The sequence below is a fragment of the Polypterus senegalus genome, chromosome 13 (assembly GCF_016835505.1).
Source record: "Polypterus senegalus isolate Bchr_013 chromosome 13, ASM1683550v1, whole genome shotgun sequence".
Classification (NCBI taxonomy): domain Eukaryota; kingdom Metazoa; phylum Chordata; class Cladistia; order Polypteriformes; family Polypteridae; genus Polypterus; species Polypterus senegalus.
This window is the reverse complement of record NC_053166.1, coordinates 67,457,890-67,478,085: the sequence shown is the minus strand read 5'-3', so window position 1 is coordinate 67,478,085 and position 20,196 is coordinate 67,457,890. Positions and strand designations below refer to the sequence as shown.

General features: G+C 34.9%; 1 protein-coding gene across 1 annotated transcript in view; it reads left to right on the top strand.

Annotated features, from left to right (window-relative positions):
- LOC120542753 (rab GDP dissociation inhibitor alpha) overlaps nucleotides 1–19,412 on the top strand; it is a 42,655-nt gene extending 23,243 nt beyond the window's left edge. The window contains exons 6-11 of the mRNA XM_039775390.1: nucleotides 408–539; nucleotides 2,678–2,777; nucleotides 7,577–7,748; nucleotides 8,588–8,732; nucleotides 12,818–12,872; nucleotides 13,879–19,412. Coding sequence (XP_039631324.1) covers nucleotides 408–539; nucleotides 2,678–2,777; nucleotides 7,577–7,748; nucleotides 8,588–8,732; nucleotides 12,818–12,872; nucleotides 13,879–14,031 — 757 coding nt within the window. The 3' untranslated portion in view covers nucleotides 14,032–19,412. The remainder of the gene's footprint in view (nucleotides 1–407; nucleotides 540–2,677; nucleotides 2,778–7,576; nucleotides 7,749–8,587; nucleotides 8,733–12,817; nucleotides 12,873–13,878) is intronic.
- The last annotated feature ends 784 nt before the right edge of the window (nucleotides 19,413–20,196 follow it).

Genomic DNA, 20,196 nt, shown 5'->3' with positions numbered 1-20,196 from the left:
CTTTATGAACTATGAGCAGAGTAGGAACCCCAGATTACTGCTTGGGGATGGCATCATTAACATGAACCTTTTCTGCATGGTTGTTATAATAGGTGGCAAAATAGTCAGAGATCAAATAATAGCAGATAATGCTATAGTTAAATGCCAGATTTGAGAAGTCTCTCCTGCTGCAGAATTATATCATGTGAGAGCATGTATCTTAGTTGGACAAAAAAGTGATAATACCACTGTTTGTGGCTCTAAAAGTCAAGAAACATATTTCCAGCTGCTCTCATCTCAAACAATCAAAGAATTATTTCATTTCTCATTTTGGTCTCTTTCTACAATTTGTCCTTTGAAAGACATGTTTTGCAACACTAGGCAGGAATTACAGATGATTGACTTCTTTTGCCCTTTTTGTCTTACAGCTATTTGGATCAGCATTGCTTAGAGACAATAAATCGCATCAAATTATACAGTGAGTCTTTGGCAAGATATGGCAAGAGTCCATACCTGTACCCACTGTATGGTCTAGGCGAGTTACCTCAGGGTTTTGCCAGGTAAAGAAAGTTATTTTTTCTTCTCTCTTTGACCTTATGTTAAGAATAACAACAATGAACCCAGTATTTACAAAACTGAAATCAAATTTTATCTTTGGGTATACCACAGAGAAGCAGTTCTTTCTTTTTAAATACATTTGTCTCATTCGGTATACTGAAAGGCAATTAATTCAGTATAAACCAATATTAAAACAAAACCATTTCTCCATGAATAAATTAATTATGTAACATCAATTCACTCTGATAATGTCATGAAGCCTGATACTAGATATTAGTGCAGGCATAGGGCAGGAACTACTTTCTGTTTGATATGCCCCTGTGATTTCAATAGTTCCACACAGTTTACCCTCTACTTTTTCACATGGATATTATACACTCTGTCCTTATTTCATTTGGTCACTTTTGTATGGTACTGCAGCAGCTAGTGCTGGTACTTGTCAAATGCAGCATCCTAGGTTTAAAAAAATCTTATATCTAGTTTTATAGGTATAGTTTTAACATTTCTTCCCATATCTATATGGGTTTTCTATTGGTTACTCCCGATTTTCCCACATTACCAAAGATGTGTTGCCTAGGTTAACTGGCAATTCCTAACTGGCTCCATGTGAGTCTCAGTTTAGAGAAGTGCAAGAGTGGGCCCTGTGATAGACTGGTGGCCTTTTCAGAGCTTCTTTTTCACTTGCACCTGATAACTTCTTGAGGAATTTCTGGCTCTGCACAACCCTGAGATAGATAAAGTGGAATAGAAAATGGCATTTTATGTTATGTTTTTATTTCTTTATTTTTAAAAGACTTCTGGTTAACTTTTGTAGTATCTGCATTTCGCTTACATTAATTTATATTTATTTAAATGTTGTCATGATCTCTAGTTGAACTGCAGACCTCCATAATTTATTACAGAAAATATTTTTTGTGATGAATTACTTCCTGGTTTCTCCTTGAATGTACTCCCATTTATTTTTTTCTGTTGTGGTTAATTACACATTGGTGCCGCTGAGAATTTTGAAGACCCGTTTTTTTTCACGACTAAAGGGGCTTCCATGCCATAATCAGTCAGAGCAAGACATGTATTTTAGTCCATTCAGGCACTAGACTGCAAATGTTCTAGTGCTGTCTTTTTTGGAAAGTGGTGAAAAGAAATGCACATTATACCCAAGATGCAGTCTCACCTGATACATCATAGGGTCAGAACATTCCTTGAGTTATATTAAAACGTTTATGGCAAGTACTTGGATTGGAGGCTATCTAGGAAAATTTTGGGTTGCTGCTGGAAGAGGTGTTGGTGTGGCCAGCAGGGGTCGTTTACCCAGTGGTCTGTGTGGGGATCTCAATGCCCGTTACAGTGACAGATATGCCGTCCTTTGCATGAGACATAAAACCGAAGTTCTGATTCTCTGTAGTCATGAAAGATCCTTGGGCATCTTTCATAAAGAGTAGGGTTTATCTCAATGTCATGGTTAAATTGTTCATCATGAACCCATCCATTCTGGCCCCCTAAATTTCCCTGTCTCTAATTGGCTCTCTCTCTCACCCTTTCACCACCTAACAGCAAATGTGTGGTAAATGTACTGGCACAATAATGACTGCCATTGCATCATTCAGGTGGGTGCTACACATTGTTGGTGGTTGAAGTGGTTCCTTCTGTCTATGCACTTTGAGTAGTGAGAAAAGCACCATAAACAGTAAATGTAATTTTTTATTATTATTATACAGTACATGCAAAATGCATAAACTCTCCACAGATGGTAACCAGGGTTACCCAGGTGCCCACTTTGCATTGTCCATAATAACATTTGTAAAGCATGCTAGCTTAATTTTGTAAATAGGTCCAGATAACCTGTTCTCATGTTCTAAAGTTTTTTTTATTATTAATAACTGATAATCTTTTGCTGTTAATGCAAATTGTGAAAATTATAAGTGAACTGAAAGAAATACATTGTAAATCAAGCTGTACAAACCTTTTGTGATGAAATAATGGGATATGACAGCCTTAAGTACCTATCATAAATGGTACTTTTTATAAAAAGCCTCCTTCTGTTAAAATACTTTTAATTACCTAATAGCAATATGGTTCTTGATGTAGAGATTGGCATTGTAGTTGAGCTTACAGAAATGTTTTTATTATGCTTTGTTCACAGGTTAAGTGCAATTTATGGAGGAACATACATGTTAAACAAGCCTGTGGAGGAAATTGTGATGGAGAAGGGCCATGTCATTGGTGTGAAGTCAGAGGGAGAGGTAAGCACATGTATTTCTCGCATATAAATCTTATTTAATCCTATTACAGGACAAGCTTAAAGGTGGCTTCTGGAATTATAGGTACTGTATGTTAGTTGGTAGGATAAGGATTAGGTAATTAATATTTTTTAAATAAACTTCATCCTCTATATTTCATATCTGCATACTGTAACATGGACATGCACAGCTTATCCTGCCACTGTAAATTTAATGCTAGGGAAAGCTCTGTGAAATATTTATGTGGCTTCTATTTTCAGCAGCTTTACTAACATTAGGTTGGGAGGGGGTATCCGTTTAAAATTTTGTTTAAAAAAATGCATGGATTTTTCACATAATACAGTACATCATTTTTATTTATAAACGTTTTTGTTGTTTTTCAAATATTATTTTGTGTATTGTATTACCAATTGTGTTTTTGTTCTGTGTATATGTTGTTTATTTATGGTATTATTTGTTTATTATTTACCAATATTACATTTTGTTAAGATTGTATTAGATAGCTTTAGAGTTTCTATTAGTTCTATTAGTTTTTAATATTAAAGCCTAAGGGGGTAGGGCCACCTAATCATGGAGCTGGTGTACTAGCCCCAGAAGTATTTTGTGATGATAGGCTTTTGTCTTCATTTTTTTTTTTAAATAAATTCTACCTTGGCCTCAAAAAGTTATTTAGACCTTGTTTAGGATTTTAGAGGTCAATGAACCTTGAGGTCACAACTGTTTTTGTGCTTGATGTTTTTTCTGAAAATACATTGTGATTAACATTTTGTTTTTCTTACGGGGGCAGCCATTTTCAAGGGTTTTTGTTGATGGTTGCTATGGTGCTGCTAGGCATGGTAAATGGGAAATATGCAGCACATATCACATAGCACATATCACATTGGGCATAGAGGTTACTTTGCATATTTCCTAATTGTCATTGATTGGATTCAACTTAAATCTTAAAAATATTACTCCTTTGCTGTGTTGATAAATTTCTGGATAACAAATTTTGGAGCTACTTTTTGACTTTGATTTAAGATTAACTTTTTGGCCCTGGTTACATATGTGTTTATTGGTTTTCAAATTCCCCCCCTACTTTATTACAATTTTTGTTACACATACTGAGCCTTAGCTATTCGTTTTGTGACTTCCTGGTTATGACTCTCTTCTTGTTACTTTTGTTACGATTTATTTTCTGACTCACTTTCTAACTAACTGCGGTGGGCTGGCGCCCTGCCTGGGGTTTGTTCCTGCCTTGCGCCCTGTGTTGGCTGGGATTGGCTTCAGCAGACCCCTGTGACCCTATGTTAGGATATAGCGGGTTGGACAATGACTGACTGATTTTCTAACTAAATGCTGCCGGTTTTCTGCTAATTGATTAAGCACCTTTGAAATTGTATTCATTAATTTTGATTCCTATTTTTGTAATTTTTGTTTGGATTTACAGGCTTTTGACCCCTACTTTGTCTGTAAGGTACTCTTCTTTTGTCTGTGATTCTTTTGATTTGTTTGCTATAGGCGCAAAAACTTTTTTGCCCTACCTTTTCCTTTTGTTATTCTTTTTACCAGTTATTTAAACATGAATTGACTTTGTTTTTATCTGTCCTCTTGATCAGATATTTTTTTAAAACCATTTTCTCATTTCAGATGCCTTTTACGGGCATTTTTGCATGTAAAAATCTGAGTCCAATATTTGGGCCCTACCTTTTGATTTTGGGGCTTGATTACCTGTAGTGAGGTATATTCTAGGAGTTCAGATATGTTAAGAAGGCAGGTTTGGCTTTTTTGTGGAGTTTTGAAGGCCTACACCTATTTTTAAAAGGAAGAATCGTGACATTATTGAGCTACCTTTGTAAGTGATGTTAACATCCCAGTGCAGGCTGTAGGAAATGGTGGTACACTGGAATTGAAATAATTTGCCCTATTGACAGGGTCAGTGTTTCTCCCATCTGATAAGTGTCATCAGCAAACCCTAGTAGTTTAACAAAAGTGTTTGGAAATTTTAAAGTGACAAAATGCACTCCTAAAGCAACCCTGAATGTATGGTTAGGAACTATTAATTATATCGGACAGGTTGTATAGTTAGTTTGGAATCTGTTTCTTAGGAAACCTAAGATCCAAATGAGCATAATATTGTTCAAGTTCATATGTTTTTTGTGAAAGACTTGTGGTTTAACTGTATAAAAGTTGAAACTCAACAAAAAATTATTTTAATTTTAGTTCTGCTTTTACCACAGCTGTATGCAGAGTTCTATAAATGGTAAATTCCAAAATTTCAACTGTGCTACTTGTCTCTGCCTCTCTGGTTTTCTGAGCAACAGATGCCACAAGGGAAAAAATCAGGTGCATTTGGGAAAGGTGGATTGGCTAGGCACTTGGTGTACCAAAAGCAACCTAGAGATGATGCTGTTGTTTTTGGCATAAACTAAAGACCCAAAAACCTTCAGCATCAAAAACATACTGATAAATGGAATCACTTCCAGTAAAGTGAAATCATTTCAATTCCTGGTAAACACCCACATTTTTATTAATATCGTAATACAGTATACTGTGGATTGATTCTGTAAGGCAGAGTAAAATATTGTGCAATAATATGATTCTTTTACAATTTGTGCATATTTAAATTTTTTATTTATTAAGTGAACGCTAAGCAGTAATGATAACAAATAATTTAATATAGTGAGAGTTCATTTCTTCATTATAAAAGCTGAAATAAAAATAATTGAGATACCAATCACAACTGTCTGACATAAATGCAGACAACAGCAATCTCAATGGCACAATTATTATTGTTGTTTGCCTATTATGAAGAAGAACAAGTGCTGTTTAGTTTGACTGTGCTATGTATAGTAAATGTAGCAGAAGGGGGATGCCCTGGATTATTCATACTTGATTTATTTTAATTATTTTACTTGACTTTTTTGTGTGGTTTTTGCTATATCACCCACAGTAGCAAAGAGAAAAATGGTATAACAAAGATACAACATAAAACATTTTACAACAATAGATTACTTTTTTAATCTATTATCTAACGGTGCTTGGAAGTTGATGCATTGTTGCTTTTAACAATCAACTGCAATTTCTTTGTTACACTTTTTGTAAAATAACATTTCACTGGCTAAAATTGTCATTTGTCATATTTGTCCATTGGAAATCTGAAACATTTCACCAATTCCATCCAGTGAAATATTAGTTTATATTACCCTTTAAGGCTCTGATCAGAGCTCAATCATTGTTATGCTCAGTTACAAGATGAAGAATAGCAGGTTTTATAGTTCTTGAATGTGACTGTTGTATGTCCATAATTTCTTATATGTCTTCAGTTAAATATAATACACTGACTGAAATTTCCTTGAACTTCTAAATTTCTCTAGTGAAATAACACAGGGGTGCAGTAGTTAGCCATGCTGATTCATAACTCCAGAGTCCTGATTCACTGGGTATTCTGGGTTTCTTCCCTCATACTAGACACACGTGCTAGGTTGATAAAGCACACTGGGTTCATGCGTATGTACAAACCGGATTCTAAAAAAGTTGGGACACTAAACAAATTGTGAATAAAAACTGAATGCAATGATGTGGAGATGGCAAATGTCAGTATTTTATTTGTAATAGAATGTAGATGACAGATCAAACGTTTAATCCGAGTAATGTATCATTTTAAAGGAAAAATATGTTGATTCAAAATTTCACGGTGTCAACAAATCCCAAAAAAGTTGGGACAAGTAGCAATAAGAGGCTGGAAAAAGTAAATTTGAGCATAACAAAGAGCTGGAAGACCAATAAACACTAATTAGGTCAATTGGCAACATGATTGGGTATAAAAAGAGCTTCTCAGAGTGGCAGTGTCTCTCAGAAGCCAAGATGGGTAGAGGATCACCAATTCCCACAATGTTGCGCAGAAAGATAGTGGAGCAATATCAGAAAGGTGTTACCCAGCGAAACATTGCAAAGACTTTGCATCTATCATCATCAACTGTGCAAAGAAGGCCCAAGACGATTGAACAGTTAGAGGCCTGTATTAGACAAGAATGGGAGAGCATTCCTATTTCTAAACTTGAGAAACTGGTCTCCTTGGTCCCCAGACGTCTGTTGAGTGTTGTAAGAAGAAGGGGAGATGCCACACAGTGGTGAAAATGGCCTTGTCCCAACTTTTTTGGGATTTGTTGACACCATGAAATTCTGAATCAACATATTTTTCCCTTAAAATGATACATTTTCTCAGTTTAAACTTTTGTTCCGTGATTTATGTTCTATTCTGAATAAAATATTAGAAGTTGGGACCTCCACATTATTGCATTCAGTTTTTATTCATGATTTGTATAGTGTCCCAACTTTTTTGGAATCCTGCAATGGCTTTCTGTCCCATTAAGGACTAGTTACTGCCTTGTGACTGACGTAGTCAAGGTGGACTTTTGGAGGAAGCAGGAACAGAAAACTGTTATAAAATAAACCTTTCAGTCTTTTTAAAAACTTGGCACAGATCTTGATGAGTAGTGAATACATTTTAAAATTTTCAAATAATTGCTATTAATGTAGATTGTATTAAAAACCCAAGTGCTATTGAATTAACTTGAATAGAAGATTGTTATTGGGTTTGTTACATTTTAAGATATTCTTAATTTGTTTATAAATTAAAGTTGCTCATTGATTCTTTCTTGTAAATCCTGACTACACTCGGAAATATGCTCAACATGGTAAATGGACTTGTTCACAGCTCATCTGAAGTCCACATTATAGCTAAAGTAATTACTGATAGGTGCAACCCATTTAAGACACAAATTCTACATTTGGTTTCAAAAATCTTTTTGGTGTTTCAGGTGGCCCGTTGCAAACAGCTAATCTGTGATCCTAGCTATGTCCAGGATCGTGTGCGGAAAGTGGGTCAGGTGATCCGAGTAATCTGTATTCTGAGTCATCCCATCAAAAATACCAATGATGCAAACTCCTGTCAGATTATCATCCCTCAAAACCAAGTTAATCGGAAGTCAGGTATGAAATTGTGTGGAATTTTTCAAATGTAAGCAAAAAGCAGTAGTATTTTTTTTTGTCTTTAAATCTTCTAGGTAATTATTATAAACATTTTTTTCATCCAGCGGACATTACCCATACTACTTTTATACAGTATAGAAAAACACCTTCTGTGTCACATTTTTGAAGGATTGGGGGGAAAAAAGATGAAAGTTTACTTACAATATTTTTCAGTTAGAATTTATGCACCTGTTGGAATATGGGTGATTCTATAATAAATCCAGCAGTCATATGTAGTAATAAAGGAAATATTTACATATTATGAATGTTTAGCATCTGCAGATGCAAATGTTTGATGTACTGTACATAGTGAAATATAATAAATGACCCTGATTAAATTCTAATGTCTGCTAAGGGCTGCAAACAAATGGATGATTAACACTTGCATTTTTATATCTTAGCTCTGAGAGTATCGCTGGTTTAACAGACACTTCTGCCATCAAGTTAAGTGCTTGTATCAATATGCAGAGGCTTTTAATATGTTGGTGCAAGAACTTACTTTTATGAAGATATGTATACGTTTTAAGACAGCTTATAAACACTACATTTAAAGAGAGAGAGTGACAGTTAAAGAGCTGCAGACCAGGCAGAATGAAAAGCAGGGTTGAGCCATTTTTATTTTCAGTTTCCTAGTTGAATATTGAACTGTAGACAGAAACCCCCTTCTTGTAATAAGGTACAATATACAATAATGTGTACATGTAGTAAGAGGGGGCATTGGTTTCTCAGGCACAACCTGTTTCTTTCTGTTTGAAGATTTCAAAAACACTGCTCTAAAATGTTTGTTTTTTTTGTGGCAGATATCTACGTGTGTATGATCTCCTATGCCCACAATGTAGCAGCACAGGGAAAGTACATCGCCATTGCCAGTACTACTGTGGAGACCAATGAACCTGAGAAGGAAATTGAACCTGCTTTAGAGCTGCTGGAACCCATTGATCAAAAGTCAGTCAAAAGTCCTTTTGTACATGTCTCTCAGAATAGAAGATTTAAATTAACCCATTTTTATGTTAAAGTAGGAGATTTCCAATTTACCATAGTCAAGATGGGTTTTCTATATCAAAGCTAGTTATTTTGCTGCTATTTTTTGGGAGATGTTGGTAGGATTTAGACTGTACTATGCTATAAGTGGAAAATGCTGCATTAATAGCCATCTACTGCTCCATCCATTTTCTAACTTACTTATTCAGGTCAGACACCCTTGGCATGTTTCAGAAAGCAGGAAGAATGATATGACAGTAAAATAGTGAAATTATTAATGCTCACTGCCAAAAAAAACAATGTTGAATAATATAACTTTCCTTACTTGACAAGTTTTCTTTTCTGCTTAAATGCTTTGTACATATTACTTTCATATTTGCTCTGGGGTTAGTGCCATAGCATAATTTGTGAATGAGCTGCTACTGGCCAAAACAATCTTGCAGTACTGAGTATTTTGCAGTGAATATCATATGACAAACCTTTAGCAAATGAACAATATCTACAAATCTGGTAAACGTAGTGCAAAGACATTGTCCTATATGTTAGGTTTTTGTACCAACCAGCTTCTATTTTTAATTGGACTCCTGGGCTAATTAAGTGAAGTATTATTTCCCAAGTTCTGTGCTTTGGGAACAATATAGAAATTTGAAAACTAAGTTTGGTATATATATATATATATATATATATATATATATATATATATATATATATATAAATATATATATATATATAGCCTGACTTACTAGTAGAATCTTTGCAGAGTCCTAGTATCAGCACAGGCCATACCAAGGCAATACCAACAGTGTTCTCTCTGCATTCAGGGCAGTTGGGGCAATCCCCCCTCATTCCCAAGCAGATGGTGCTGTTATGCAAAAATTAAATAAGTGGTAAACTTTAGGTAGCCTATTCTTCACATGTTTATAGCAAACACAACCGAGTCATCATAATGCATTTTTTCCCCAATTTTCTGTTATACCCTATCTTGGATAATACAAAATTTCAAGCATGTGAACTTTTCTTTGTGCCTGGTGCCACTTATGTATTTCTGGGTTGCTTGAGCAGGTCCTTGGACCGTGTAGAAGGCTATAACCATTGGATGATTTTTTTGTGATGCAATTTAAAGGGTATGTGATCTTGTACATCTCCTTATTTTGGAGTAGTCATCATTATTGTAATGAATCACATCATTCCCCATGCACAATACAATTTAGCACTTTGCCAACTGTAAAAACAATTGGAAATCTGGTGGTTGCACTGTATGGCAATGGATAGATAGATCTTCATTTTGAGTGGCAGTGATTTTTTTATAGCACTTTTTGGCTGTCATTTCATTATCACTGGTGCTGGTATCCCAATACATTATGAATTGGAGTGTCTCTACCTTGGTTACTTTAATTTTTGTTTATTTCAAACTGTGGTAACATCTAAAATAATCTCCTCTCTGTCTTAAAAACGTTGGCCATATTCAGCGCTCACAAAGCCTCTGCTACCTCATAAGTCATAATACTTAATTTGGCAAAGTTTTAAAGACGTGTCCAGTTCCTATGTCATTTAAAAAGTCTACAGTCTCTGCAAAATAATTTTTTTCAAATCGGTGCACAAGAATTAACAAAAAGCATTGAGGTCGCTGATGCATTTCCTCCAGAAATGACAGCACACAGTCTGTCTGTATGATAAAAGAATACATTTTCAAATGAAGGCAAATATGAAGCTGTGCAAAATCCAAAACAGAATTTCAAAATAAACATGTTTTTTAATATTTTGGACCAGTCAGCAGAATAAAGATTTTCTCAAATATAGTAATTTCATTCTGTGTTTGGGTGCCTCTGTGATATAAACAAGCCTGGAAATTTGGATAGGGAGAAACTGATGAAACATTGCAGTGACATTGCGCTCACATGTGCCAAACAGTCAGATTTGTCTGGTACACAACTATGTGATGAGATTAAAGTTGTTGCTCACAGAATTCTAGTTACTTTTTCACTAGTTCAAGTTTTGAATTACATTGTATCAAATGGCTTCAGTTCCACCTTTCCTATTATCGTGATTGCATTACACATATTTCTGACAATACCTGTTTCAGTAACATCAAGTGAACTTAGTTTTCTAAATTGAAACTTACAAAAACATATCTTTGATTTTGTTTGTCTCAAGAACATTTAAATGGCTTTACAACACTTTCAATTGAACACCAAGTAATTTGCACACCACAAAGTATGAAAAGTATTCCTACCATGTAGAAAAGGGAACAAAATGAAATGTACTTGACACTTTAAAGGAATACCTGGTAAATAATAAGTACTATTACTGCATAACTAAAACAAGACTGTATGACACTGTGCTAACTGGTATCTAATCTATGGATACCATTGAATAAAGAAAATGTTTTTCTGTCTATGTTTTGTCATTTAAAAATTCTAATAGACTAGGTCTCTGAGCAGTCCAAATGCTCTCAGAAAGCTTGCAAATCCATCACAAAATCAAGATGAGGCAACTTGTATCATTTCCAGATGGACCAGACCCTTTAGCTAGCTACTCCATGGAAAACATGTGGATACTTGTTGGTTGTATAAGCCTCATTCATGCTCTTTTAGTGACCTGGATAGTCTGGCACCCTGGGCACAATAATTTAATAAGGCAAAAACCCTTGGTCCAGCCCTGCTTGGAGGACTCTTTCCATGAGGCTCCATTGAAGTTTTCTTTGCCTCATCCCCCACCTGCACATTCATGCCACATGCTCTGCCTTACACTGCTAACTTTAGGTAAGAGGCAATACCATTAGCACTCATTTAACCCGAAATCCATGAATGGATCCAAGTCAGGATTCTTCTCAAGGCATGCTGGCACACATGTATCCATTCCAATGGCTTTAGGCAAAGGAACAGGTCTCATAACTTTGATGATCTCTCTCTGTCTTTTTCTCTTGCACACACACATACACAAACACATGCACAAAACTTCTTAGCATGGTTCCATCTTTTCTGACTGTGTCTCTATCCTGGGACCTCACCAGAATTTTCATGGCATAAACACTTTTGGCTACATATATGATTTTTATTTCCCAGCATATCATAAAGGAGTGCATGGGAACAGCAGCAAAAATTTTATATATGTTTAAATGAGCCGATGAAGGCCAGTGACATCTAATATCAGAAGGCCCTGTAAGATCCAGTTGAGACTTGTAGGGAGCAGCTGCAGTCAATACAGACAGCACAGGGCACAAGGCAGAAAAAAACATGAACGTGGTTCTTTGCAAAGCCCGCACTTACTTCCACTGGGGCCAATTTAAAGTGGTAAATCCACTGACCATGCAAGTCCACACAGGCTAGACATGGATATGTAAGGCTATAACCACTGCACCACTGTGCTAGCCCATATAGGCACAATAATAAATCGTAATTGTAATGTAATTTAATTGTGACTCAAAATTCAACTATGTGCCAGTTCCTTCTACTGTAACTGAAGTGCAGGGTAAAAAAAGAAGAATGGAGGCTGAAAATGGGAAATGTTACTGTTTCAGTATTTAGTTCTAAAAGCTAACAGCAAGAGTAGGACAACAGAGGTATATCTAAATTTAGGAATAATAAAATAATAGAAATAAAATACATAAATAGTGCAATAAGATAATAATGAAAAGCACATCTCCTGTATATTTGAAATAATATAGGATGTTTTTAAATAACAATGAAAAATATTATTTAGAGCACTTTCAAAAGCAAATACAAATCCAGGACTCTTCACTGTAGAATTTAAGTACAAGTAGCGTAAATAGATTGCTGAATGTTGTGTCTGGGGCTTGATCTCAAGTCTGTTAGCTGCTAGCTTATATGGCACCTGTATATATAATGTCTTTTTGTTGAAGAAATAATGCTACTTTGATATTTATTTGACATGGTACAAAGCATGCAAGTATATGTTTAATCTATTTATAAGGAGTTTTGATTTTTGTTTTCATTTCATATTAAAAACCTGTCGTAAAGTAACGTTGTGAAAAATATATTAACGGTGCAGGTCTGTAGTTGAGGGTGATCATATATTTTTAATTCCAGATTTGTGGCAATTAGTGATCTTTATGAATCTACAGACGATGGCAGTGAGAGTCAGGTAAGTATTGATATAGATATGCAAGTATTCTTTTCTGTTCCTGTCTTTGGATGAACTATGTGGCGTTATATATATTATAGAAAATGTGACTGAAGTTTAATAGTTTTAGGGCAAAAAGCAAATGGAAAGAGGGGTAACTACTTTGAAAGTTCTTGAAATACTTCTCATCGTTATCTGTTCTTTCAAACAATATTATTTTGTCATAAAATTGCATATTTAATAGTCATCAAGTTCACGGTTTTTTCTCTACTATTATGTTTTATGCATTTTACTTGTTAATTAAATTGTTCCTGTAATATTAACTGTTTAAATAGTTTTATGTATACTGTAGTAACAATTATTGTGAAAGGTGATATATACAATACATAGTTCATAATCATACTGATTTAAAAGGTACTATATAAAATAATAATTAGCTGAAATACATTTACTTTACAAAGAATATTTTACTTTCTGGTGTAGATGTGTATGCATTGACTCAGTGATTAAATATATTTTAATTGGGTACCACAAGCCCCATGCAGCTTGTGAACCTAAACGCTGTTGGTTTCTGAAAGAACACTTCACTCAGTGTTGTACATATTTACTGGTTAAGTTCTAAGTTGATAGTCCTCAAATTAAACCAATCAGTTTTTTTAAAACTAAACTAAAAACCATAATATGACTTATTGTTTTAAAACAACCCCCATCACAGTTCAGAGTAATGACATATCAATATGATATCAAAATACAGTAATTATGCCAATTCAGGATACATTTCACCAGCAATTGAGATAGGTGCCTCATAAACTAAATTGTTCATTCTGAAGAGGAGCAACAATAATGAATTGCAGAAATGTGTTTTATAAAGAGATTTGTAATAATGATCATTGTGAATGACATATCTTACCAACTTTGCTCTTTTAAATTGACGAAACTTTATCCTTCGCCCTAGCTCACTGTCAGCATGTAACTTTTGTACTGTAACTTTTCTAATGTCTAAGAAATCCTGCCATTGTTTCCACAGATTTTTTCATCTCGTTCCTATGATGCAACTACTCACTTTGAAACCACCTGCAATGATATCAAGGACATCTACAAGAGGATGACTGGCAGTGACTTCGACTTTGAGAACATGAAGCGCAAACAGAATGATGTCTTTGGGGAGGATGAGCAGTGAGAATTGGTGAAGGGGGGCGTAAGCCATAAGGCGAGGCTCGCTGTGACATCACCGCTGCGGATTTTCATCTCCAAATTTATACATATACACAGACATCTCACTAGCATTTCTCAGTCCCTTTCTTCCAAATCCTATTTTCTCTCATGCTTGGGCTGCCACTTTATCAGAAGATACAGTATAGTCAGGTGGCTCACCTATCTTTTTGAGATGATGCTCTTTTACATTACAACAGTAATTTAGCAACTCAAGTCAACAGTTGCCACCTGCCATACTGCCTGTGTTGGGAGTCTTTAAGTATAGAGGATGCTCTGCTGTGCCTATAATGTCTGGTTGCAGTCCACTGCCAGCTGCTGGTTGTCGATTTTGAATGCCATACATCTCTTATTGGTCTATACTTTAGGACTTCTTAAATAGCAGCCATCTGTTTAACAGAGCACAATCCTTAAAGATGTCAGGTATCTAACATATACACATGAATAACAGGCCAACTTTACCTTTATTTGAAGAAATAGGAAACAAAACAGTTTATGTAATCTACTGTGCTTTTTAGCCTTTGTCACTTGCAGGCAATGTGGAGCATAAAACTGACCTCAAAGTCTAGTGGTTGAATGATAAATCTTTCTTGGTTTATACTAATGGGTTGAGTGGAAGTGATTTCCTAATACAATGCTGTTCAAGCAAATACATTACAGCGGTTTGATATGAAAAGCAGGGGTCCAGGAAAGTCATAGTTTACAAGATGCTTGTCTTGCTTTTTCCAAGCCAAACATGAAGCATATTTAAACATTATCATAAGCACACCAATGAATGGCACCTTGAGGCTGAACTAGACTAGTGCTAGGGAAATCCTGATTGGGTGGCAGCTTGTACTGTATCCTGTGTTTCGTAGCATTCAGTGAGGCTTGTAAAAAATGGGGAAGGTGGGGGACCATGCTGCAGTAAGCTGCTTACCATAGGACCTACCTGCATCCATGCTCACTGTTAGAAAGTACAGCTAATTTAAACATTTCTCATAGCATATATTCTGTGTTTAGTTATTTAAAATGAAAACAAACTAGTATTTTTTTGTTATTGTGAATATAATTTAAACTGAAAAACCTCGGGCCTAATTGTTTAACTAAATGGACAAAAAAAAAAACTTGTATTTTGTGGAAAAATTACTCAAAGATGACAGACTGGAAGGAGAGAGCTACATGATTTGTTTGCTATAACTAGATAACTATTAGACATCAGTAAAATATCCACAACAAAAGAGCTGTTTGACCAGGAAACTATGCAAACAAAGTGGATTAGATGTTAGAGAGGACATACTGGAAGTCAAGCATGGAAGTAGTCATTAAGTTGGAGTTGCTAAACTGTTTGATATGAGCAGAAAGGTTAAGCTTTGAAAGATCTGAGAGCCTGTAAAGCAGGTTGGATTCTCAATATAACTAATGATGAAGAGGAAAGGGTAAGTAGACCTTGGGTCACAAAAATGACTTTTTTGTAAGCTGTTGCATTGAGATACTTTAGAGTGGTGAGACACACAGTGGATACGTTTGGCAGGAGCTAAGACAGAAGCAGTCAGGTCTTATAAGCAGAACTGATGGACTGTCAGAAAGTGCCCTAATTTTAAACTTGAGAGATGGGAACAGCAGAAGGCTACTATCGAATAGCTGGAACTGATCAGTTGGAAGGGGCAGTTCATTCATATGAGCAGTCCTGCTTGTTTTCCTGGTAGCTGGAGATAAACAGATGGTTCAAATAGATAACTTATATATATATATATCTTTTTTCTCTTCAAAACATTTTTTGTACAAAGTGCTGCCAGTCTAGCTCAACTATTTCCATAGCAACTGTGAATTTGATTAAATTAGTTTAAGAATATTATGATTTCTTTAATTAAATCTTCAAACTTGGTCCTGCCCCCACAACATTTTATGACTGCAGTGTTGTATTTCAACCAATGTTCTGTTTTTAACTGGGCTCTTACCTTATTTAGACATGTGCTTTTTTCATACTTTGTATTTATTCATTCATCTGGAAATTACCAACAGGTTTATTTAGCTAAAAAAAGAAATATTTTTGTTTTATACACAGATACACATATGTTTTACTTATTTTATTTTCATAATATTTTGTTCTTTTTCATTTGGAATGTAATTTTTATTTGAATTGTTTTTTTTTTTTGCAAATGAGCACACATGTGAATATTATACTAAAGATGTCACTCCTCTTTAGTATTCATTGCACTGTGCACCTTTTGTGTGCTTTACTCATTGTCATTTGTAACTAATTAGACAGGTTTAGAAGTAAGTAAATTAAAAAGAATAAAGTAGAAAGGTTAAAAAGAATACAATTAAAAGCTATACAAAATACAAATCTTTTTGAGGTTTATACTAAACTAAAGCACACACATTTCTTATTATGAAATAAGTCCAGAAAAAACAGCTGATTCTAAAATTGGTTTAAACAAAAATCTGCAGCCACAGTGGGCTCCATGACCAAGTTTGAGAACTCTTGCTCTAAATGACTGCTGTAATGTAAGAGTTTGTATTTATTGCTGCCATTATCATTCAGCCCAGGAAATGTAGACATGCAGGGGTGTGTTAGTAATGCATTAGGGACCTGTTTAGTGACTAGATGTCATTCCCTACTAGCTGGTTTTGTCTGCCTTGTGAGGCCAAGGTTGGTTTGCTGTACTTGGCACAATAACAGAACATTGGGCCCAGATGTTCCAGTGCAACACAGAGTAGGAATGAGAAGAGCACCATTCATTTCAGCAGTTCTGTCCTCTACTGTAATCTTATTAAAATAAACTGAAGATATGAAATTATATAATTTTGTTTTTTTAGAAAAATATACTATATTAAAACTACATATCAAATTGTACTGAAAAAATAAGAATGGAGTACACTGTAAATTATACAGCCCAACATAACACTAATGGTATATTTTCTGTACAATTAATGTACTTGCTGTCTTAAAAAAAGTTTGATAGGTTCTTAGGTAAACATAATTACAAAAAGAAGTTCATTTGGGGTGATAGGAGACATTCCTGCTTCAAGAGTGCACCTCTCCTAGATACAGTAGGTTTGCATCCTGTAAGTCAACAACCTTCACTTTTGAGATTCAATTTCAGGGGTCTTATTTTGTCAGTTTGGCTAAATCATGTATCTGTACACTTAAAAAATGTTTTAAGTACCTAAAGGTTCTAAAAATAGAATTAATTAATTATGTATATGCTCTAAAAACTGTGTGAAGCCAACATTGTCATTAGCTGTTGACCTGCGAGGATCCTTACTTAACAGCTGACAAGTGATATAAGTTTTGTTATAGCATTGTTTAAAAAAGTGTTAATTGATTCCAAAAGCAATCATGCACGTCTTCTCCAATTTGTTACCAGTTTTTTCCAGGAGATGACAAAATTTATACTTTTCAAATTTAACGTTTAGTTGAAACATCTGACCTGTTTCAAGAATATATAAATTGCAATATATTGTATTTTAGTTTCTCGAAGAATTCCTTTTTCTTGTGAAAGCCTACCACCAAGATTTCGATAATTGCAGTAAGTAGGACTAATTTTGGCAACTTTTGCAGTACAGATGGTTCCAGTGCAATAATAAAGTCTCTGGTGGTATAATTTTTCATATTTATTTATATAGGTTGTAATAAGTGGCATTGTATGAACAGAATTGGAATGAGATCACGCTACATTCTATGCAGGAGTAACACTGCTTTTGTATTCCACAGCCAGTGTGACAACCTCCTCTTTTTTGTTTTGTGGTTAGGAGTGTTCTTTGAGGATAGTTCCAAATAAAACACATTCCCCTTTTGCTGTGTCAAAAATATATAAAAGTGTTTACAAGTATAACACCCAGCCTTACCCTTTAACCATTGTGTAGGAAGGGTTTAACCATGCACACAAGTGCAACAACCAGACCCCCCTCTTCCTGAGTTGTGGCAAAGGCAGTCTGCTGTATACAGCAGCATAACTTATAATTACTTTGAGCTCACCAGTAAATATAACACGTCCCCCTTCCTAGATTATTCCCAGGGCTACCTGATATTGGTTAAACACAACACCTGATGGTGACAGACTAAAGGCACATTACTTGAGAATACACCCAGTAACATTCAGATCAAACCCCCACAACAACCGACCACAGTCATGGCTTACAGTTTAACATTACATACATTCCAGTACATCTATATTTTTGCTAATTCTAGCCTGGTTCTTCATGTCACTTGAAAGCAACCCTGACCTTTGACTTGCTGCACCTTTTGGGATGCTTTCTTCTGTTTGTGTGAGCACACATGTCTTGTCTGTTCATGTTGCTGATTTTATTATGTTTTCTATTAAAATAAGTAAAAAAGAAAAAAAAGACAAATGCATGGCTGCACCTTTCTGGAGAAAACCAAAATGGTTTTTAGTTAACTTTGTTTTGTCTACTAAATAAAAACCATTAAAGCTGCTAATCAGAAAGGAAGAAACTTCACACACCATGTAGTACACCTCTCCTTTGTAGCAGTACTCTGCATGGCCCATCTTGACTGCCCTTTTCAAATGAAGTACTATAGGTTGCATATATGTGAAATCACAGATATCATATATGTGACTTTCTCTGTACTGCCCCTTTATTTTCAAATACTTTGGAATTATTTATTCTGATCTAAGCTGAGCTAGTGCTAAGGACAGGGCTATAGAAAAAGTTCAAGATTACAGTTGGCAAAGCCTCATGGCATTCTGTACCATTAATGTATTACAGTTTGGGATATCAGTTATCTGCATTTTTAACATTGCAGAAATCTAAATATTACACTCTGTTTTCCAGACATTAAATGCTAAAATTCATATCTAAACTGCAGAAAATAAAATATTAGTTTGCAGTTAATTTTGTGTTTGGACCCAAAGAGTCAGGGCTATATAAAATTGCCAAAGTGAAATGTAGTCAATGTTTGTTCTAATTTCTAAAATGAAAAATAAAATATACGGTACACACAATTACATCTTGAAAAGCCAGAAATGCACCATCAAGTAGATTAAAAGATACTAACATATAACATATTTTACTATGTTCTGTACTTATTACTTCTGCAGTGCTGCAGAAGGCCATTACTGCTGTGATGATTTTCTCTTGTTTAGTGGGGTTTCTGCTGCTCAGAAATTTGTGCAGCCATGCTTTGCCTTTCATTGCAGTTTTAATTTTTTTTCTGTTTCTTCTTATTTTTAAAGATGAAACTCTTACATACTGTCTTAACTTATTTGGACTTACAAGTAGCTTGCTTGTGGCCATCTTTTGAACACTAGTATGTGAAAAGTACCTAATGTCTTGTGGAAAATGAAATGATAATAATAAAAGATACACACAAGTTGTGGAAATGGTAATTATAACTGGAAACTGTGCTTTGTGCCATTTTTGTAACTGGAGGTTACATTTTATTAAATTTACACTGGCTGAAGGCAATCTTTTATGAGTATATTACGAAATAGAAGTGCATACAATATGTACATATGATGGAATTTCTTCATTTATTATTGCCAGTATTGGTTAAAAAAAACAAACAAAATTCTCAGAGATATTTGCTTTTGCCATACATTTCATATTAATTTCTTAGATTTCTAGGTTTCATGTGAAAAAATGTAAATTTATGAGAAAATCAACTGTTTTGACGTTTCCTTGTGTAGCTTTAACAGAATGTTAGCAACTCGTAGAATTTAAAAGTTTTTGTTCCACTATGCGCTGCAATAAGTGGAGAAATTCCATGGCTTCAAATGGACAAACGTTTATGGCATTGACCTATTTATGCTTCTCTATTTAAGTTTGCAAATAATCCAATAGTGTCTGGTGTGACTGAAATAACATTTCATTATTTCAAAACATTAATAAAATAATGTGGAACTCTGACCTTATGCTTTCACATGAAAAGTTTAATTACATTTAAAAAGATAAACTTGCCATGTTGCTGTTTGCAAGGTCCTTTGCATATCAGTTGTAGCCTCATCTTGGGCATCAACAGTTAAGCACCAAGTGAAGAGAAGGCCATGCAGTTTTGTGACAGGACAAAATCTGCAAATGCAGTTTTAGCTTTCAAGATGGACAACTGGAGAATGCAGGTACATGATTGGAGCAAGTAAAACTTGGTATACCTTGAGGGGAAACAAATAAAAGCAAATTAAGAAGT